Consider the following 23,901-nt stretch of genomic DNA (forward strand, 5'->3'; position numbering starts at 1 on the left):
GTATTCAGTGTAAATAAAAAGAAATTTAAATTTCAGCAAGCTGTTTCTTGTTTCTTCTCAGAGGCTTATGAAACTAGTTTTTAGCTTCTTTCCATGGTATTGTTGAGTGTTGGAGCTGCTGGCCTCTGAGATATTGGCAGACACGTTGTAATATTTTGGGGTCCTCAGCTAGGAGAGAGGCCCACCCTTTTAAGCTGTTGGAGGTAGGGGGGGGGCACCTGAAGGCCTTCCATAAGCATTGCTATGTCATCACTTTCAGACAACAGTGAAACGCCCATCTAACTCAGAAAATTCTGCTCCAGGTTGGAGCAGATTACTGCAGATGCTGGAATCTGTACTGAACACAAAAAGTGTTGGAGATCATAGTGGCTCAGGTAGCATCCATGGAGAGAAAACAAGCTAACGTTTTGAGTCTCTGATGAAAAGTCATTAGACTCAAAACATTTAATTCTGCTCCAGTACTGGTTCATTCACAACATGGCCAAATATGGTATAACTCCTTTAAGTTGGCCATAGGGAATGTTAATCTCCTGTTCAAAGTGATCAGCCTCAACGGGGTTTATAACACATTAGTATTAGTGCACATGTGAACGAGCAGATGCTGCAAATATCACATGATCCACTGAAAGTAGCCAGATGAATCAAATTTCCTGGCTACAGTTACCACCACAGAATGGAAATTGTGTATTTGTCCTGCTGTGAGGCTGCAGTTATGGTTACAGCAGGTGGCAAATTTCAGTGATGACCCCTCAATGACATCTGACCCCTCAATGACATCTGATACCTAATTCCATTGAGGTTGAGGGAGAAGAATTTCACCTTGGACTGTCTGACAGCTATAGCTTCTTGCTTCAGCAGTTTGCCTTGTTCTGAGTCACCTTTGCTCATTCTCTCTGCCATGCTGTAATCTAAGAAGATATAAATTACTGCAAGGTGGAATACTATTCAAAGTGTAACACTGATTTGATGCCAACCATGCCATTTTAAACCTCAAGGCTCCAATTATTGTTGTCTCAATGTTGCACAGCTAAACATATATTGGATGAAATGTTATGCCCCTCTGGGAGAGGTCATTGCCTACATGACCCTGCTGGTATTTTCTCAGTGGCAGGAGAGAGGTTAGGGAAGTCACATGCTTGGGTCTACAGACACCCTTCAGTGGCCTTCTAGGTCTCCCCCCACTGCCAGATTAAGCCATGTGACTGTGGCACAGTGAAGAATCATTCCTTGTTGTCAACCTTAGTCAAGTTTCTGCTTTAATGTCTCTTCTCTGCTATTCAGTCCCTTGGGAGGCTCTTACATTGCTCTGTTCCCAATTGTTTGAATACACTCAATATTTTTATAGCTATAGCTTACTTTCTTTGATGCAATATCACATCTGGTACCACTACAAGGATCTATTTTGGTTTTCTAACCTTCCTTTGCACAAACATTTACCAACATTGTCAGCAAGGAAGTATTCAACCTCCACATAGAATCATAGAATACCAGTAATGAAAATGCAAGAGAATGTTTATCTATAGACTCTTGGCAGTAACAACTCTATCAGTCATGATCTTACAGTATGGCTGAGCAGACTTGAAGGATAAAGTGGCCTATTTCTGCTCCTAGTTTATGTGACTGCATGTTGTTCTTCAGATGTTTATCCAATTCCATTTTGAAAACCATTGCAGAACCTGTGTCCATCACACTCAGACTAACACACTCCAGATCCTAAATGCTCAAATTCTGTTCTGCTTCATTTATGGATCACCCTTAATCTCTGTCTTCTGGTTCTCAATATTGCTGCCAAAGGGAAAAGTTTCCCTCTATCTACTCTGTGAAGAATTCTCATGATTTGCAATCTACTCTCAATCTTCCATTTTCCATAAAGAGGACAACTGCATTTTCTTCAATCTACTCACACAACTGAAGTACTTCATCTCCACAATTACTCTCATATGTACCAAAATGTCATGCCCAGAGTTGGACAACATATTTGAGTTGAGGCCAAACCAAACAGTATTAACGAGATGTCATAACTCCCTTGCTTTTGCACTCTAAGCCTCAATTTGTAAAGTCCAGGATCGTGCATGCCTTTTCTCAATCTGTCCTTTCACTTCACTAAATTGTGCATATAATCTCTCTGTTCCTGCACCCCCTCAGAATTATATCCTTCATTTCAGACTGTCCCTCCTCATTATTCCTACCAAAATATATCATGTCACGCTGTCATGCATTAAATTTCATTGACCATAGATACTCCCATTCCACAAACCTTTCTACATCCTCCTGAAGTCTTTCATTATTCGCATAGTTTATGATACTTCTAAATTTTGCATCATGTCAAACTTTGAAATTGTGCTTTGCATACTTGAGTCTGACCTGCCTATTTGCCATGTTTGTGAGAGTGGAAGGCTACTGCACTGATAAAAAACCTCCCAAAGAAATGGCTCATGATGAAACATCAACAGATAATAATCCAAAAGGATGTGCTTTTGAGCACAGTCTGTATAAATGAATGAGTGGCAGCTAGGTTTGTCATTCATATATAAGATCCCAGGTAACATAATTGTGTACCTTCTTTAACTATTTATCACAATTCTGTTTCCAGACAGTCAGCTAACTTTGCATTGATGCTGCTCTCTGTCCTTTTTAATCCAGGTTTCAACTTTACTGCCAAAGCCTGTCATGTATGGTTTATTAAATGCTTTTGAAAACTCTTGTCCACTCTATCAACTCATTAAAATATTGCCTCATTAAAATACTCAGTTATATTAGTGAAATATGATTAGCCTTTAATCCTTGCTGATTTTTCTTGGTTAATCTACACTTGTCCAAGTGATTGTTAATTCTGTCCCAAATCATCATTTCTAAAAGCATTCCCATCACTGTAGTTAAACTGACTATCTTTTGGTTGATGGGTTTATCTTTATACTCTTTTTCAAACAAAGATATAACATTTGCAATACCTCACTGTTCTGGATTCAGCTTAGTTTCTAAGGACGATTTAAAAAATATGGCCAGTACCTCCACGCTTTGTATTCCTACATATACACTACCAGTATCCTGCTCAACGTTTTCTCCTCTATTCTCAAGCCCCTGATTGTGGACACATATATTACGTCAAGCCATGGATAGTCAACTCATAAGTTCCTTCAGTTCAACACTGGAAATGTAAAACTAGAGTCTTCAAACCCAGCTAAAAATGTGACCCCTTTACTACTGACTCCATTGAACTACCCAGCTACAGGGTGGAATATTCTGAATCCATAATATTCTGGAAGTTTTAGAATAATGGGTATGGGAACTTAATTGTGGGACGGACACAAAATCAGTTTCTGAGTTAAGGCTTTGGTACTAATTTATTAGAATCTTGAAGCTGAGTGAGCTGCTTTTCAACTCTGATGGTTAGGAACACCCTTTGCATTATAAGCATGCCATGGGTACTCATTAATAGCTTATCCTGCTGAAACTACGTTCATGCTAGGCAAAAATTGGCAACACATGATGACAAACACTGTTGTATGTATGAGGCATGAACTTACTGTGGTTAGAATTTCCCTCTACTCTCTGGTGATTATAAACCTCTTCAGCAATTTTGGTCATAGAGTCATAGGTCCTTCATAAGCAGGCCATTTCTTTGTGCAAATGCTGGTTGAGGCCTGACTGGGTCAACCAGCTCATGAGAAGTATCAGTCATATGCAGTTTTATCTATGGTTTTTAAATATTTCCAGTACAAAGAGTGAAGTCTCACTGGGTCAACCAACTCATGAGAAATCCTATCTGGCTCTTCGTGGTTTGGCTAATTGTTCATAATGTTTACAGTGTCAAGGGAAAAGCCTGATTAGGTTAACAAGCCTGCCTGGGGCAGGTAAGTGAGGTGTAACACAAAAGGGGTCTCAAAACAGTCACGAAAAGATGGGCTATGTAGAAAGCAATCATAGGGGATGCAAATTAAAGGATGAGGTTATCAGGGGCTCTGGAAGAATCTTGGGGAAAGGAGGGAGGACACTGGATGATGAGGGAATAATCACAGTAATGAGGCAAGGAGGACAAGGAAGAGTTGGAACTGCAGATTTAGGATGGGGAACAAAATGGGTTAACTGGGCTATATTAGGGAGGATGAAAGAGTAGGTGAATTGAAAAAGCTGCAGAGTAAATCTAAGGCTGGGCATGAGAATCTGGATAGGAATGAATCAAAGAAAGAACAAGAATATCAAGGGAGATAATGAAAGGGCTGATATTCACAACTGGAGATTGGAAAAAAACATATCAGAGGAAAGAGAAAGGCCATCTGCAGTGATGGCGGGGTGAGGTGAACTGCAGATGGCCTTTCTGGGGGAGATGGGGAGGGTAGAATGTGAATAAATCAAATGAAAAGATGTACAACTATCATCTCCATCTTGAATCATCTTGTAAAAGGAAGACCTGCAAGGGATGCACATACAAATGAAAATGGCCTGAGATCTGTTTGTATGTGTTCCTTTACAGTGCAAACAGACCCAAGTGAAGCAACTGAAATATAAATTGAAAAATAGGTTTGCATAAGCACTGAATTATGGCCTTAGTACTGAAGGGTAGCACTCACTGCAGAATAAAGAAGAATAAGCGCAATCATTTCCTAATATCAACATTCAAACTATGTCTTATGATTTATTTAACTCTGAGAAGAAGGGGATCTAAGACTCACGAAAAGTGCTGATTGTATTAGCGGGAAGGTTATTCCGGATTAGACTCATTTACTTGAAAGTGAAAGATATGGGAATAAAGGCTGTTGACTTGTATTGCCAAGATAGTGAAGGTCACCGACAGTCAGACTGTTTTAATCGCTGCATGGATGGAAATTAATGTAAAGAACATGGCTACAAAGATCTTGCTCATAGTAACATCAAGAAAAGGAAGTTTAATCGTGGGTCATAGAAAATGCATCTATGTAGAGGTTACTGTGGGGAAGGTTTTTACCCAAAACATATGAAGTCTGATAGGGGCCATATATACTCGAGTAATAGATGAATTTTTTTTACTACTTTTTATGCTTAAATTTATGGGGTCGACTATTACATGGATACTACTTTTGGGGGGCTGAAACTCATGCACGTCAAAATTCATACCGTATCATTAGCAGAAACCCAACTGATCTTGAAATGAATAAAGAAAACCTGGAGCAGAATATAAAAATGAATTGCAGTAATTCTGAAAACCTGGAGTGAAACACAACAGCCAGCGGACTGGAAGACTAGGAGCCTAGTAGAACAACTGGCAGACTGGAAAACTGGAGCGGGATGTGACGGCCAGCACACTGACTCATAAACATTGATCTGTTATCTGTAAAGAACTAGGGTTGACCTTTACACAAGATATGCGGAATATTCCAGATTATTTGGCCAAACATAGGGGCCGACTTTTACATGAGATCGACAATTGCTCGAATATACTGAATATGGTAATTGAAAGGCAAGCATTTAATTCTTGATACTTTTTCCACAGATCAGTTCTTCCAAGCCAGGTGACCCCCTCCCCTCCCCCACCTGCATCCACCTATCGCCTTCCTGCTACCTACCACCACCCCCCAGCACCCATTTAACTCTTAGCCCCCTTGGGCCCACCCCATATTCCTGATGAAAGGCTTATGCCTGAAAAGTCAACCTTCCTTCTCCTCGAATGCTGTCTGAACTGCTGTGCTTTTTCAGCGCCACACGTTTTGACTCCAACTTAGCCCAGCAGCTGAATATGCATTGCTGAAGTCAAGGATAATGAAGAGACGAAGAAGGAGGAATAGTTATTACCAACAGACCTGGAGATGCAAGTATCAGGACTGTAGCTATGGAGTAACAAGTAGTGACTGAAGAGGGGAACCTGACTCTTTAGCCCTATCAAGCAGTGTATCAACAGAAGGTATACCAAAGGCATTGCAGCTACTGCAAATGCTTGAAAAGCCTAATCATGTAGCTTAAGCACCACCACCCCTCCGCCCCCCACCCCCCCCCCCACCCCCCCAGAGTGCATGTTCATACCAAAAGGCAAGAGTGATAGCCTTAGCATTCTTTACATTGTTCCTCATTATGTGTGTGTGAGTGTATATGTTGGTCAGCATTCCTCAAGTTTGTTTACAAGGAAAGCATAATTATTCTGAAGCCTTAACAGATTGAAGGAGGCTATCATAAAAAGTGCTATATTTAAGTCAAGTGTATAGTTGCACAGGAAATTGACATTTGTGCCTCTAAAGAGAACATGGTGCTTTAATTGTTCCCTTCCTACTACTATACTCTAACATTGTGATAGACACAGTTCAATTTGAGAAAGCCTGCTGACAGCTTTTCCACCTTGCCTCAGATGACTTTGGTGGGTCTCTTATTGTGACCTGGGTCCAGGAGGGCTCTGACCAGTTGAGGGTCTTCTACCAGATTCTGCGCAAATTCTTCAGCCTGACATCAGTGAGGAATTTGCATTTCTGGCAGAAGGAAGTGGTCTTGCCTGGGTACCTCTGGAATGTCCGGAGATAACAATTCATAGATGCCTGTCCATCATTCCTCCTCTCTCTCATTGACACAGTAGCACCTCCTTCACCCCTTGAGGGCATGGGGCTTTGAAAGGAGGTTTAAGTTCACTCTGCTACCTCTTGTCTAAGTTAATGAATACATCCATGGATCGAGCAGCGGAGTTAGAGTTCATGTGCATAACCAGCAGATACTGTCTGTTCTGATGGACTTGGCTCCATTCCATGGAAGCAGCCATGTGCTCACATGGCACAGCCACCACATCAAACATTACCTAGGTGACCACCTTTGCTCCAGTCAGTATATGATGTTCCTATGCTTGACCATGCCTCTGTGTCAGATCATTGATGGCTGAGTTCAGTGGTCATCACTCAGACTGGGCTCAGCAGAGGCCTATTCACCAGCATTCCTTTGAGTGTCAGGAACCTTGGATATTTCTTCCTCCTGTAGCTGCTAGACTGTGCAGGGCTGCGCTAACCAGAAGAGAGGATGTGTTGGCAATACCGCAGATAGGGTGCCACCACTAAAAAATGGCCTCCATGTTTTATCTGTACATGCACAGGTAGACCCGCAACACAGTTGCAACAAGTGACTGAAACTGGATGATAGTTTTGACAGGCATTTTGGATGCAATGTTGTAGTTTTTTTTTATAATGAATTCTGTAAGATGATGATTACGTGGCCAATCATATATTGGTTTTTATTACCAAAATTTAATGGGATTACATTTTGGATGCTGGCATCTTAATACTTGGTGAAAGCCCATGTTATTAGTAAGTAACCAGTATGGCTGATACAGAACAGTGATTTCTTTCCACTGATCTTGTTAGGAATCAATAGTTATTCCTATTGACTTAATGATAGTGGATGGTATTGTAGTTACTTGTACATCCAACCTAGAATTAGTGTTTTGTTTCAGCTCCTTGAAAGTGAATGCATGTTTAAAAAGAGCCCTCCAATTTTATGCATGAGCATACAGTGCTCCACTTAACAATCATATTAGTCATGAGTGCTGGCTCACTAGAATGTAGTGTGGACTACTTGAGATCAGGTGTGTACATTCTGATTGTTATAATGAAAGGTCACTGAGCTGCTGCTGTGTGAGCTGCTGCGTGTTGTAGTTCCTTTCATGTTTCAAGTTTGAACCTTGGCAGAAGTGTGAGAACCAGTGCTACTGTGGTGCAACTAATTCTAATAACTGCAATGAAGTGACAATGCAATGATTGCACATAAGGCATCTCAGGAAATACTTGACACTCAATCTTAATTGTGACAGTCCTCTGCAGAGATAACCTTGCAATGCTAACTCACACTCAGAGGCATGAAGCATTAAATGGTAAATATCCTGGTAGAGAGTTGCAAACCATCCACCCTCTTGCAGCGCTGGAGCCAGGTTGTGTGCAGCCACCTCTATCAAGTCTGCCTGCACCAGTCAGGATGAACTGTTGTTGCCATCCTTAGGGGAAACAAAAGGGTCCTTACCTTCCTGCAAAACCTTTAGAAGAACCTCGAAGAATGGATTACTAAAACCTGGTACAGACTTTTGCTTGGTCTGTGATATGTGCAAAGGTGGTGTGGGGGCATGATTAGAAGTTGATTCATGTTCTCAGGATTCAGAGAATAAATGTTGCTGTCCAGGTGCATTTTATATATGGCAGCTGGAAAATTGTGGAGGGTGGAAAAACTTCCTGATTCCTGCAAATAAAATTTAGTGTTTTACCCATGCATGGTTTGAGAAAGATGTAATTGTGCAAAAAAGTCTGACCTACTCTCTGAAACGGCCTAAGGAACACCATATCTGTCACAATACTCTGCTAAGCAAGACAGACAGTTTACTTCAGGGGATGAAGTTTGATGTAGAAATCATGGGAATGGCCTTCCATGGGTAAGAGGCATAGTCAATGCAAGATCTGGTCCAGCGATGTATATAGTTTGGGTAGGTGCAATGGCACTCAATAAGGAGGTACACAATATGAAAGCTGTGTACATCGTTTGCACACACTGACTCCTGGAAATGTTGGCCACAGATAACAAGCAGAGAATTTGAGTATTTCCTAAGTCAAATGGTATTTGTCATATAAGAACAACTCCGTACCATCCATCATCCAATTGTCTGGCAGAAAAAGCAGTTGAAACTTTGAAGACAGGCTTAAAGTAACAGCTTACAGCCTCACTAGATACCAAACTGTTCTGATTCCTATTTGATTATAGGACAACCTTCACACAACTACAGGATAACACCACCAGAGTTGCTAATGGAGAGAAGAATGGAGATAGTAAGTACTGCAGTTGCTGGAAAGTCAGAGTTGATAAAGTGTGGAGCTGGGAAAAGCACAGCAGGTCAAGCAGCATCAGAGGAGCAGGGGAATTGACCTTTTAGGTCAGAACCTTTCATTAGGACTCCCCACCAAATTAAATCTGATCTTCCTGGACCTGGGTGGGGAGGAGGGTTGGTGGTGAAATAGCATCAGGAATGCCAATGCCAGATACAAGACTCCACTAAACAAGACAGAGTTTACTTCAGGGAATCCTCATCTAACTGCAATTGCAAGTATGCATGACCAATGTCCAATTGCATGAAGAACTGCCTCCCTGCCAACTTTGCATATAAATCCGGTATGCAAGGTATTAGGTATTTATCCAGCAGTGAAAAGCAGTTTACCATTTGATTAAAATCCCTATAAAGGTGAACCGATCCATCGGTTACAACTGGTATGACTGATATTGCCCAGACCGCAAACTGGACTGATTTGATGATTCCTTCGCTTTCCAGTCTTCTGATTCTGTCAGCAGTCTTCTGACAGCAGTCCTTTTTCTAATTCTGTACGTAAGGCAAATAGCACTGGGCAGACCTTGCAGAATCATAAAATTACTTCCTGGTCAACATACAAGGTGGCCTTGGCTCCTTCGATAGTGTCTAGACCTTCCTGAAAACTTTCAGATATTTAATTAGAACTTCACTCAGGCAACCATTTTCTAAATGAAAAAGGTTGAGCCAATCTAGGTGAATCTTTGTCAACCAATTTTGTACCATCAAGCTTGGACCCGAGCCTTTTACTGCAATCAGTGGTATCTGCACCAACTGCTTCCCATAAGAGCCCAGAGCCGAATTTGTACTGTTAATTGTAAAGACTTTCAGTTATAGGTTCTCAGTCTAGTTGAGTTTTGTGCAAACTTAAGGGTTGGAGTCCAGAGTGAAATTTGTTAAAGACTAGTTCTGTGATCACTGAAGCGGCTGCACCAGTATCAGCCTCCATTAGAACTGGGTAACCATTTAACTATATGTTTATTTTGATTGGTTCTGATTTGAATGTTGCTAACCAATTGAACTGCTCCAGACCAGTTATTGGTGGACCTTACATGGTGCGCAATCTCCTGGATACAGGCCTAATAGTTCTCTTACTCAATTTAGGTCTAGTGGGAATCCTTTTCTGATTTAAGTCCACATACTGGCAGCAACTACCATGGCTTGCTGACCCAGATTATGAAGAGAGTTTTAACATTGGCTGAGGCTTGGCTTCGTTCTGGGGTTTTGCTGTAGGCTGACCTACAGTCCCTCTGTTCAGGATATCTTCTGAGTGAGGCTATGCATTTACTCTCACTCAAGTAGTGCTCCTCAAGCTCAATCAGACTGGCAAGGGGGTCCACTTCCATTGGAATACCCTGGAACTTACAAGCTCCACTTGCCTGATTTTCCAATGATAAAGCTCATTGTAATGCCTGTTTGAAATCCATTTGGACTTCAGTTAGTAGACCCTGTTGCATGGTTACATCATTAAGCTCACATACCAATGGTCTCTCATCATCTCATTAAGGGTTAAACCAAAGTCACATGCCTCTGTCAGTCACCTTAACCTTCTCAAAAATCCTGATACCGATTCCCCTGGTTCTTGAATTGCTGAGTAAAATTAATAGCATCTCAGATTTTGAGGATGCTTGAGTCATAATATTCCTGAACTAAATTCAGAAGTATTTTAGTATCTGGTGTCTCAGGGGAAGTTAGGCTCCTAATACTCATTAAAAAAAACTCCAGATTCACAAGCTGGGGAATTACTTGTAATTTTTCATTCGCCTGGAAAAAAAACACATTCTTTCCACATACTGGACTCAGTCTTCAACAGCAGAATTGAACAAGTCGCGTCTCCAATTAATGGCATGATGCCAGAATTGCTTACCCAAATCAAAGACGACTGTTGCAAGCAAATTTCTTCAGGAGCTGGCTTTTCTCTCTTCACCAATGAAATAACTCCACAGAGGCTGGTATCCTGATACCGAGTCACTCTTTATTTAGATGTGGAAAGTCCTTGACACTCAGCCAGCTCCCTCAGAGCCTGCTCTCAGAGTGAGCAGAACCTCTGACACCCCTGTTGAAATCTATCAGCCAGGGCTCCCTGATTGGACCAGATTAACAACCCTAATCAGGGAACTCATATTCTATGAGGTCCACCTGGCTGACCTCATTACAAACATTATACTCTCAAACAGAAATACCTCCAACTTCTAAGCCCACCTTCACTCTTCGTTTCAATAAAACAAGACTCCACCCACTCAGTTGAGTCTTATCCATTACAACATTAAGAACAGTGTACACAGGTCATCACCCTGAAATGTTAACTCTGTTTTTCTTTCTGTCTTTTTTGATTTTTGATTGTTGTATTTCAGAGTTCCAACCTCCACAGTATTTTGCTCTTTTCAAAGAAGATGTCAGTTTTAAAGTGAATTTGCAGTGCTTTAATAGGTGCAGTAACAAGGTGAATAAGATAATTGGGTTGTTAAATGGGCTGTGCAACAATTACTTATTAGGCAGCTTCATAAGACTATGTAACAGGCAGAAGTCATACTGGGGCCAGTGCATGAGTGTTAGGTGTCACAGGTGAGTCACTAGTCTTACTCCATCACCAGCCCATAGCTTTCAAAAATAAGCTTTGCGCATAGTTGGGAATAAGCATTCTGTATTCATAATTGCAGAAGTTATTTTATGTGAAGGAGAATATTGTGATACTGATTATATACTCTCATTGTATTACACTTTCTACAATTGTACCAGAAGACATGCAAATTGTAACATGTAAAATGACTTATATCATGCCATATTTTGTTCCTGAAACACTTACTGGATAATTTGATGCACAATTTATACAATCAATAATCATTAGAATAGAGTGGACTAGATTCAATTATGTTCTTTGAAACTATTGGTTCACAGATTTTGAATATATATGCTAATGTAAATATTTATGAACTGATTATGAAATTTATAAATAGAATGTAACATGAAATTTTGAGGAAAGCAATGTAAATACAAAGAAATCTACATCTGTCAGTAAATGGAGATACAGATCTGGACTTTTTAATCCCACTGCTGAAGCCTACTTGTTTACTTACATAATTTCATGAATAGATCATTCAGTTTTTAACAACCCTTCCAAATTGTGCCATGCTATATGACTGCCTACTTTGCATAGTCATGCACCTCTCACATAGATTGAGGGGAAAACAAGAAATTAGGTCATCTGAAAATGTAATAAGAATAAAATATAGAAAAATAGGAACAGGAGTAGGCCATTTGAACCTGATCCATGATTCAATATGATCATGACTGATCATCCAACTCGGTAGCCTGTTCCATCATTTGCCCCATATCTTTTGATCCCTCCAGAGCTAAGAACTCTAGAAATTATTCAATATTTTCACTTCAACTACTTTTGGTGGCAGAGAATTGCACAGGCTCACCACTCTCGGGGAGAAGAACTTTCTTCTCATCTCAGTCAGAAATGGCCTACCCCCATATCTTTAGACTGTAAGCTCTGGTTTCAGGAATCCCTAGTCATTGGGAACAGTCTTGCTGTGTTAACCCTATCTAGTCCTGTTAGAATTTTGTAGGTTTCAATGAGATTCCCCTTCATTTTTATAAACTCAATATAGACGTATATATGAATACAGATGTAACCAATACAACCTTTCTTCATACATCAGTCTTGAGGCAGTCTTGTAAACTTTCATTGCCCTCTCTCAAAGCCAGAGCATCACTCCTCAGATAAGGAGACCAAACCTGCATACAGTACTATAGATGTTGTTTTACCAAGGCCCCGTACAATGCAGCAAGACAAGCCAGCTTCTGCCTTCTTAACCATTTGCTGCATCTGATGCTTAGTTTCAGTGACTGCTGTACAAGGACACCCAAGTCTTATTGCATCTCATCTGTTCCAATCTATTTCCATTCAGATAATAACCTGCCATCCTGTTTTCACTTCCAAAGTGGATAGCCTCACATTTATTCATATTATACGTCATCTGTCATGCATTTGCACATTCACTCAATTTGTTCAAATCACAATGAAGCATATCTATATCCTCCACACAGTTCACCCTTCTAAACTTGGAGTTATTACATTTAATTCCATCATCTAAATCATTAATGTATAATGTGAATAGCTGCGGACTAAGCAGCGGTCCCTCTAATTTTCTTGCTGACTGTGCAACCCTTTGTATTTTCTTGTGCATGGCATTGACTTCTGTAATTGGAAGTCAATGCCAGGATTGGTGATCACCATGTGTGGAACCTTGAAGCCGCTACACATGCACAACAGGGCAGTTTAGAGGGAAGGTTAGGACCAAGCACTGATCCCTGCAGCACCCCACTGGTCACTGGCTCTCACTCAGAAAAAAACATTTATTCCTACTCTTCGTTTCCTGTCTACCAGGCAGTTCTCTATCCATGAGAGTACACCACTCCGCAATCCAATGCGCTTTAAGTTTACACGCTAATCTCTTATGTGGGACCTTATCAAGAACCTTTTGAAAGTCCAAGTAAACCACATCCCTGGTTTCCCCTTATCAACTCTTCTAGTTACATCCTTGAAGAATTGCAGTTGTTAGGCATGACTTCCCTTTCCTAATCCATGCTGACTCCATCCAATCCTGTCTCTATTTTACAAATTCTCTGTCATTAAATATTTTATAATAGACTCTAACATTTTCCCTATTGCTGATGTCAGGCTGAAAATGAAGTGTCAGTAAAGCTACAACACAGGACTGCTTGCATATTGAATAGTGGAAACAGTATGCAATAGACAAAGCCACATGATCCTACAAACAACAGCTCAGATTTAAGCTCTGCAGTCCTGCCACAATTAGTCATGAATAGAAGTGGACAATTCAACAACTGACAGGAGGTGAAGACTCTATAAATATCCCCATCCACAATGACATAGTAGTCTAGCACATCAGTACAAAAGACAAAGCTGAAGTATTTGCAAAACATATTCAGGCAAATATACCATGGATGTCCCAATCTGGCCTTTTCATGAGTTACCCTGCATGAGTGATTTCAGTTTTCAACCAAATTGATTCATTCCACATCATATCAAGAAATGATGGCACAGGACACTGCAAAGGTGCTAATAGCATTTGGCAACAGAAGACGGCCAGTATCTACAGAAGCTTCAGAATCAACTGTGCCTAGCCAAGCTGTTCCAGTATAGTTACAATATTACCATCTATTCCAGCCAAGTAGAAAGTTGCCTGTGGATGTCCTGTGGACAAACAGGAGGGCAAATCTAACCAAGTCAATTACTGCTTTATCAGTCTACTGATACTGATCAGATTTACGACTGCTGAGATGCTGAAGCACTCTGTGACAATATGCAGCAAAACATGGACAACTTCCAAGCTTGGGCTGACAAGTAACAAGGAAACTTTGCACTAAACAAGTGACAAGCAATAATGAAAACAGAAATTGCTGGAGAACTCAACAGATCTAGCAGCAGCGGTGGAGAGAAAGCAAAGTTAATGTTTTGAGTCCAGTAATCCTTCGTCAGAAATCTGGCCACTGAACACAAAATATTAACTCTGCTTTTTCTCCAGAGATGCTGCCTGACCTGCTTCTTTTCTCCAGAAATTTCTGATTTTTGTTCAGATCTTCAGCATCTGTAGTTCATTATTTTATTTAGGTTTCAGGCATGACCATCTTTAATGAGGGAGAATCTAACCATTGACCCTTGGCATTTAATGACATTACCCTGTCTGAAACCTTCACTATCAACATCCTGAGGGGTTACCATTGACCATAAATTGAACTGGACCAGCCATATTAGAATTGCAATTGCAAGAGGAATTCTGCAGCGAGTAACTCACCTCCTGTCTCATTAATGCCAATCCAACATCCATAAGATACAATCATAGAATCCCTATAGTGCAGAAGGAAGCCATTCAGTCCATCAAGTCCACACTGACCCTCTGAAGAAAATCTCACCCTGGCCTTCACCACCCAGAGCCAACCCTGCCCTATCCCTGGAACTCTGCATTTACATGGCTAACCCCCACACTAAGGGGAAATTTAGCATGGCCCACCCACCTGACCTGCACATCTTTGGACTGTGGGAGGAAATCCAAGCTGATATGGGGAGTATGTGTAAATTCCACAGAGACAGTCAGTCAAGGCTGGAATCAAACCCAGTCCCTGCCACCATAATGCCCGAGTCAGCAGTTTGATGAAATATTCTCCATTGCCCGAGATGAGTGCAATCCAATACTTTAAAAACTTTGACATCATCTAGGACAAAGCATCCGACTTGATTGGGACCCCATTCACAATCTTCAACATTCACTCGTTTCTCCATTAAAACACCGTGTCAGCAGTGTGTATTAGCTACAAGGTGCATTGCAGTAACTCACCAAGGCTCCTGCGATAGCATCTTTGAAACCCATGATATCTTCCATTTAGAAGGACAAAGGTGACAGATGCATTGTAATACCACCACCTGCAAGGTCCCCTCCAAACCACTCACCAACCTGGTTCACAAATATGTCACCGTTCCTGTGCTGTTGCTCGGTCAAAATCCTGGAACACTCCTCCAACCAGCACTTTGAGAATCCTTACACCCCAGGGACTGCAATGGTTTAAGAAAACAGCTCACCACCAAATTCTCCAGAACAATTAAAGTTGAACAAAAAAAGAATCAAATGACCTGGCTAGTGATACCCATATCCCAGGAAGTAATAAAAAAAATCCTTTTTAGTTCATTCTAGATGTTAGTGGTTTATATGGGGATATGTGAGTTTGTTGGACTTTTAGACAATCAATGCTCAACTTTTTGTACTTTGAAAGAACAACGGATCTCAAGGTTAAAAGGGAGATGGTGATTCAACTTGAGTTTCATCATCAGTTTCACAGCTGCTTTCCCATGCTTCCTTTATTCATTCATGGGATGTGGATGTCATTGACTGGGCCAGCATTTATTGCCCATCCTAAGTTGCTATTGAAAAGGTGGTGGTGAGCAGCCTTGTTGAACTGCTGCAGTCCATTTGCTGTGGGCAGAGCCACAATGGTATTAGAGAGGGAAGTTCAGAATTTTGACCCAGTGACTCTGAAGGAACAGAGATATATTTTCAAGTCAAGGCGATGACAAGTTTGGAGGGGATCTTTTGGGTGATGGCATTACCATGAATATGCTGCCCTGTGCTTCTAGATGAAAATAGTTCTGGATTTGAAAGGTGCTGTCTAAGGAGCCTTAGTGAACTTCTGCAGTGCAAATTTTATTTAGTTCACACCGTTGCTACTGAGCATCAGTGCAGGAGTGAATGGATGCTTGTGGATGTGGTGCCAATCTACTGGGCTGCTTTATCCTGAATGGTGCCAGACTTCTTGAGTGTTATTGGATTGCATCTATCCAGACAAGTAGACGTAATCCCTCATGGTCCTGATGTATGCCTTTCGGGTGTTGGGCAGGCTTTGCGGAGTGAGGAGATATGTTACTCACCACAGTAGACCTGTGTTTATATGTCAAGTCCAGTTGGGTTTCTGGTTAATGGTAACCCTAATCAAGAATGATGGGCTTATGCCTGAAACGTTAATTGTCCTGCTCCTCGGATGTTGCCTGACCTGCTGTGCTTTTCCAGTGCCATACTTTTTGACTGGATTATGTTGCATCAACGGTCATGTATTTACAAACTTGACACTTGACAGGGAAGATGTCTATGTTGGTGGTCGATCTTTCAGCCTGAAGATACTTTGAAATGTTTTATTTTACCAGAGTCAAGGTGAAAACATATGAAATGGTGTCTGTTGTACATTGCAGAAAGTAATAAATGATTGTTCACATTTTAGGGTTTGTGATACCTTGCAGCAATATTAACATTTGAAAGCATTGTAAGATTTTATAAAATAGATGACAGGAGTTCAATGAAACTCAGATGACAAAATTAGGAAGCACAACTTATACATAAAACATAAGTAAATATACCTTATAGATTACAAATGGAAAAGTATGTAAGAGTGATAAGATAGTCGTTTGGAAAGGTGAAGAGCCATGCGGTATAGGATGGACACTGAAGTTACACCAGTTGCACTTAGTTGCTTTACCTTTCTGTGGAGGTCTGCGATTAGAAAGACCCTGCAATGTAAATCGCTTTTTAGCAAGAGATGAACGATCAAGGTTATGACTGGAAGGAACATCAGCTAGGAAAGAGGAAGAGGAAGAGGTGAGAAGGAAAATTGGAATATCCTTAAGTGTACACAGCTTACCTTTGCATGAAAACATGTGTTTCGTTTCTCAGTTGGGCATTCCTTAGACATTTTTTAGTCTTATTTTCTGGACAAACATTGCAGACGTGCAGGAAAGCATAAAAACTCTCCGTTGGTCAAATGTTTAGGCTAAGCTTAATAATGCAGTTTCAAGCCTAAAACCACATGGACAACTTTACTTATAAATCCATATATTATTTTACAGTTTATTATTCAATGGTATTGTGATCACAATGTATTTTTCAACATTTCACACTTTGCAATGTTAAATGGAAAGTATTGTTACAAAAAAATTTAGGCTTTTCTTATCTAACTGCTATGAATTATTAGTGACACTGCCAGTTGAGATGGGACACAAAAGTCTTTAAAATGGAAACTTCAGCCTAACAATCTAATTGTCCATGGAATCTTGCTATCACTATTTCATCTGTTATTTACAAGTTCATTGGCTAAATTGCTCATGAGCTATTAGCAGAACTCCATGTCAATTGAGACCCGAAGTGCAATTTAACTCAGGCCTCAACAAGAAAATTATCTAAACATTCCCACAAGTGAAGGCAATTCAAAAGCTGTCAGGATCGCAATGGGACCCTCTTAAGTAAATGGAAGTATCTTATCTGCTGAGTTGAGAGGAACTGATAGGAAATCTGTGGCCTCTATTTCCATTGTCTTCCATCTTCCACTTACTGAGAGGTTTTCCTGAAATCACACTCTTTGTGATGCACCTTCTTGATGATGAACTTTCATCTGGTGCCAGACAACAACCTTTGTAAGGCATAGGTTTCACTGCAACCTTTTACCTATCGTAGAAAACAACTGAATAACAGCTTGCACATCAGGTACAGGAGGCAAAATGCCCCAGCCTTGAGTTGAGGTCTTGTGAATGTGCTCAACCCACTCACTCAAAACTGCCTTGAGTGGAAAGCAACTTCAGAGGCAGTTTAAAACCAACACTATACCTTAATATATCTGTGGTTGAATATGTGGCTTGGTGCTGTCATGCAATATTACTATGTAAGCACTCTTCTCAGCCTACACTATTCCAAAATAGCAGCATTAACAAAATAAACCCATGTTGAAAGCACATTCGATTATCAAGATATCAGTGAGAGATTTGTGGTTATAGCATAGATCTCAGCAGCTCAAATTTTGTTCTTGTAGGTTTTAATACAGAGATAAATGTTTCAGTGTAACTTCCTGGAAATGAGATTATTAAGCAGTAAGCTTACAGTTTGCTGATACTGTGCTAGACTGAGCTTTCAGGATTTTGAATGGTCAGCTGCACAGTGACAGTTTGGCTTAGATTCAGCCTGGTAGCAGAACTTAGTATCAATGGTGAGAGAGAGGAGCAGCAAACGTAACAATACACCAGACTGCAGCTACTCTGTCAGATATGAAAGAATTAGTATGAGCTGGCTAAAGAAGAAAGCTGCATCAGCTGACAAATAAAGAAAAACAGTGAAGGAGAATTCCTTGGCAAAATTAATGTTAAGGTTACTTGGCGGAGGTAGCTGTATTAGATTGCTTTGCTGTGATACATTTCAGAGAATATAGGATCAGGTGAGGTGAAGATTGTGCCTAAAAATGCATAAAGTTCCTGGAACTGTCACACTTGCCCAAGAAGTGTCCATAAGACCATAAGACCATAAGACATAGGAGCGGACATAAGGCCATTCGGCCCATTGAGTCCACTCCGCCATTCAATCATGGCTGATGGGCATTTCAACTCTACTTATCCGCATTCTCCCCGTAATCCTTAATTCCTTGTGACATCAAGAATTTATCAATCTCTGCCTTGAAGACATTTAGCATCCCAGCCTCCACTGCACTCTGCGGCAATGAATTCCACAGGCCCACCACTCTCTGGCTGAAGAAATGTCTCCGCGTTTCTGTTCTGAATTTACCCCCTCTAATTCTAAGGTTGTGTCCACGGGTCCTAGTCTCCTCGCCTAACGGAAACAATTTCCTAGCATCCACCCTCTCCAAGCCATGCATTATCTTGTAAGTTTCTATTAGATCTCCCCTTAATCTTCTAAACTCCAATGAATACAATCCCAGGATCCTCAGCCGTTCCTCATATGTTAGACCTACCATTCCAGGGATCATCCATGTGAATCTCCGCTAGACACGCTCCAGTGCCAGTATGTCCTTCCTGAGGTGTGGGGACCAAACCTGGACACAGTACTCCAAATGGGGCCTAACCAGAGCTTTATAAAGTCTCAGTAGCACAACGGTGCTTTTATATTCCAACCCTCTTAAGATAAATGACAACATTGCATTCACTTTCTTAATCACAGACTCAACCTGCATGTTGACCTTTACAGAATCCTCGACTAGCACGCCCAGATCCCTTTATACTTTGGCTTTATGAATTTTCTCACCATTTAGAAAGTAGTCCATGCTTGTATTCTTTTTTCCAAAGTGCAAGACCTCACAGTTGCTCACATTGAATTCCATCAGCCATTTCCTGGACCACTCTTCCAAACTGTCTTGATCCTTCTGCAGCCTCCCCACTTCCTCAGTATTACCTGCCTGTCCACCTAACTTCGTATCATCGGCAAACTTCGCTAGAATTCCCCCAGTCCCTTCATCCAGATCATTGATATATAATGTGAACAGCTGCGGCCCCAACACTGAACCCTGCGGGACACCACTTGTCACTGGCTACCATTCTGAAAAAGAACCTTTTATCCCAACTCTCTGCCTTCTGTCAGACAGCCAATCCTCAATGCATACCAGTAGCACACCTCGAGCACCATGGGCCCTCACCTTGCTCAGCAGCCTCCCGTGTGGCACCTTATCAAAGGCCTTTTGGAAGATTCTTGGCTCTGCAAGTCTGACCTTTAAAATGGCTGCCTGCTATTTCTCTGATTTAGACTATGTCTTCAAAAAACAGCAGCAATGGAACACTATAATGAAACACATACCTCTACCAACACAGTCAGTGAGTGGATCAAATTTCAGAATAGCATTTTATTGGCACGACCAATTATCCAATTCTTATCCCATTATTTATGGTTTTGCCTGTGTAACTTGGTCACACAAAAATGTAAAATTGGACTTATCTGGTAAGTGTCCCCATTTGTTTTGGAGGAAGTACATCGACTACTACAGAGGGTAGCAAAGTATAAGTATTAGTAATGCTTTATTGGATTGGAGGAAAGTGGGGTTGAAGCCGAGATAAGATCAGCCATGATTGTATCAAATGGCACAGTAGGCTTGAGGGGTTAAATTGCTTCTCTTCTTCCTGGTTCTAAAGTTCTTATTTAGCAAAGTCTGAAACTGATAAGGAGGGTGTAGTTCATTCATTGATAGCTGCTACTACTAAACTAATCCTACAAATAACATCCTTACCAACAGAACCATCTCAAATCTTTACTCAATGAAGTCTGGAGTCAAGCAAGGCTATGCATCAAATCTTTTCTTCTTTTTCCTCACTCCAGTATTACACCTTACCCCCAGAAAATTAACCATAATTTATAGAACAAATGGGAAACTGACTAATCCATGTAGCCTTCAATCTAAAACCAAAATCACTCTAACTTCAGTCAACAAGCTCCAGTGTGCAGATTTCTATGTGTGTGCACACTCAGAGACTGATCTCCAAGTCAATGTTGAAACCTCTAAATCATATGAGAAATGGGCCTTTCACTCAACACTCAGAAGACCAAGGTCCTCTTCCAACCAGTTCTCTCAACTTCCCTTCATCATTTAACATCAATGGCAAGATCCTGGAATACGTGGACTCTGGGAACCTCCTTTGACAAAGGCAGACACAATTTAAGAGATTCATCATCATCTCCAAAACATCAGCTTAGCTTTCAGCGGAATGAGGGATAGGGTACTTGAAGATCAGTATCTCAAAGTCAAGATTAAGATCTAGGTATACTAGTCAGAAGTGATTGCCCACTCCTACATGCTTGGTCACCTTATGCCAAGCATCTCAAAACACCCAACAGTGCCTTTGCAAGATCCTTCAAATTCAGTGGCAAAAAAAAATCGTCGTGCTCTCTCTAATAGTCTTTATGTGCAGCATTGAGGCACCAGTCCCTCAAAAGCCAGGCCCTACATGATATATCAATAACAGCACCTGATTGAATAGGTCAACACAGATTAAGTTCCTTCTCACCTGAACAATGTTAATCTCCATAAAAAAAGCTCTAAAGTGAGTACAAACCATCCCATCCTTCCTTCACTTTACCAATGCCCATGTGGCTGAATATGTTTTTTTTCATTCCAGTGCTTCTAGATGCAATGCAAGGATTAGTATTGTTGCAGTTGGTTAGTTACTGTTGTGCCACAAAGGAATCACTGTGATAACTTTCCTCATTTTATCATTTTCACCCGCAAGAGACATGCATATGCCAGTAAGAATTGACCATAAAACAATTTGGGATGTGTCTAGATTAAAACTGCAATGGGCTCACATGGGAGGTGAGCTCCTTAATGCAAGAAATGTTTGCTGTAGTAGTGCTCTATCTCTCAAAAGTAATATAGGCAAATTTATCTTTTCCATAAGATTGCATGAATGAGGTAAAGTAGAAGGTGGACCTCAAAACTTCTAGGTTGATAACTGATTAGATGTGCTGGTCTCACCTTAAATGGATGGCTGAGCTTTCAGTTCCTATATGAAACCAATTTCTATTTGGGAAAATGATAACATTTATAGGAAGCCCCCAAGAAAAGACTTCCTTAACAAAATTGCAGTGTGAGGAATTAGTTGTGGAGTTATTTATTTTACAACACGTAGATTGCGCTAGTGTGTAGGCTGCTTGAGGAAGAAGTGGAACAATGGTCATTGCATTAATTTGTAAACAGAGTGATAACAAATACTTTGTTATTTACATGTTTAAGTCCTAGCACCCTCCTGTGATCTTTAGAAAGATTTACCTTTTTAAAGGCTTCATTCTAATTTCCAGATTATATAAGCAGAATCATATGATTTTAAACATAATTTGTGCTAATGGATTTTAAATAGATACATCAAAGAACCAAGTAATAAAATTTTGGTGGATTTTTGGTTTGCAGACCATTGGTAAATATAATATATGACTTATTGGCACAATTCATTATTGGATATTATGGAGCCAATGAGCTTCCCTTTAAGTGTTGACCTCCCAACATCCATGAATTCACATATCCATTGCTGATATTATATAGCTGGTATTAAAAATTAACTCACACTCATAAGCTTCACAAATAATTCCATATACCCTAATATACATCATCTTGTAACAGAGTAAATGAAACGCCCATCTTTATGCCACAACAGCACTTACACAAATAAATTGTTAGAATTCACCCTAAGCCATAGCCTATTTTCAGAATCATTTTGAAATTTTGAGATGTATTTTTAAGTTATTGATTGTTTTATCACATAGATTAAGATATGTTATTTAATGAAAAGGCTGTTTTGCAGTTCAGAGAGAATAGTGCCAAAAATGTTTGTAACTATCTAAAAATACAATTTGGTAACTCAGAAAACAAGTAAGGATTTTGAAACATCAAACCAAAACAAAGGACCACAGCAAAGAATGCTGATGTATGTCTCATCACTGAATGACAGTACTTCCAGCACTGTATGCAAACAAAGCTTCCCTAATACTGTCAGTTCTAAAAATATTGTCATCAGCATTCTTCTTATGTAAATGCACTGGAGCATATTTAATGGCTCCAACAGGCTGTAAGCAAATTAAAGTTGATTAATTGTAGCTGAACTAACTCCACAGGGTTCAGTATCCTGTCACTCAGTCACCCTTTATTTACACGTGTACCCGCAAGCTCAGAGCCAGTCCCTCGATTGAAGAGATTCTGTGAATCTCCTATTTATATCTGTCAGCCAGAGCTCCCTGATTGGCCCAGGTTAACATCGCCAGTCAAGGATCTCATCGACAATGAGATCCATTCGGCCCTCATTCCAAACACTACGGTAGTAAAATCAGCATTTGGATAAAGACAAAATTTTCAAAATTCACAATTAAAATTCAAAATTTGTTCACAAATTTTTTAAAAATTCCCTCTGTAACCATAGTATACAGCTTTTGTTTTGGAATCTTTGGTGGATTTTTTCACTGCCTCAAGCTGTGTGGGCAATGGTGAGAACATTGAGAAAATGTGACAATACTGGAAAAATCAAATTCTTGATGTCAAGAAAACAATTCCAATTTTCCCTTCAGTGTTGAAACTGCAAGTTCTAAATCAGGCTAATAAGTAGCAGCCATCTTATTTGATGCACTTGTATCTTATTGTTTACTAAAATCACCTCATTTCTATGTAGCTTTCAATTCTCCTTTCTTTCTATGAGAATTTAGACAGCGCCAGTTCACAACATAAAAGTAAGAGCTGATCTCATTTCCCCAGTGGCAATGTTTGTTATTTGACATTGGGTCAATTGGTGGTTATGTTTGTTTTAGGATATAATAGCTGGGTTCTTCCCCTGAGGTGGAGTGGGGAGGGGTTGGGGAGTGCGGTGGATGGTGGGAAGTAGAGTTTGTCTTCTGAGAGGTGAATAGATTCAGAACAGAAAAGTAGAAACTAGTGTTTGTGCTAAACTACAGATTCACCACAAAACTTTGTAAATCTCTACAAGTTGTTTGCAGCCGAATTCAACATATGGATAGCAATCTGTTAAACAACTCTGCTGCACCACACTGCATCAATGGCATACCTATAGTATGTGCCAATAGCTTAGGCAGAAAACACACTGCATGCGCTTTAACCAAATATCGATATCTGAGAGTAAAAAGGGTCCAGCCCTTAGTGGCATTAAGAGCATCTCTGCTCAATCTGAGATTGACACTATAATCAGTTTAGAGAGTCATCTTTTGCAGTAGAAGGTATTTCATTAGGTACTGGATTAGTGGTGCTGGAAGAGCACAGCAGTTCAGGCAGCATCC

At 40.4% G+C, this 23,901-nt stretch overlaps 1 protein-coding gene across 3 annotated transcripts in view; it reads right to left on the reverse strand.

The window, feature by feature from the left end:
- Positions 1-23,901, reverse strand: part of mcf2l2 (MCF.2 cell line derived transforming sequence-like 2) — a 390,224-nt gene that overhangs the window by 45,909 nt on the left and 320,414 nt on the right. Inside the window, exon 27 of one of the 3 annotated variants that reach the window (XM_072572454.1) lies at positions 16,844-16,939. The exons of the other annotated variants lie outside the window; for them this stretch is intronic. Coding sequence (XP_072428555.1) covers positions 16,844-16,939 — 96 coding nt within the window. The remainder of the gene's footprint in view (positions 1-16,843; positions 16,940-23,901) is intronic. 3 annotated transcript variants of the gene reach the window in all.

Source organism: Chiloscyllium punctatum, chromosome 6 (genome assembly GCF_047496795.1).
Source record: "Chiloscyllium punctatum isolate Juve2018m chromosome 6, sChiPun1.3, whole genome shotgun sequence".
NCBI lineage: Eukaryota > Metazoa > Chordata > Chondrichthyes > Orectolobiformes > Hemiscylliidae > Chiloscyllium > Chiloscyllium punctatum.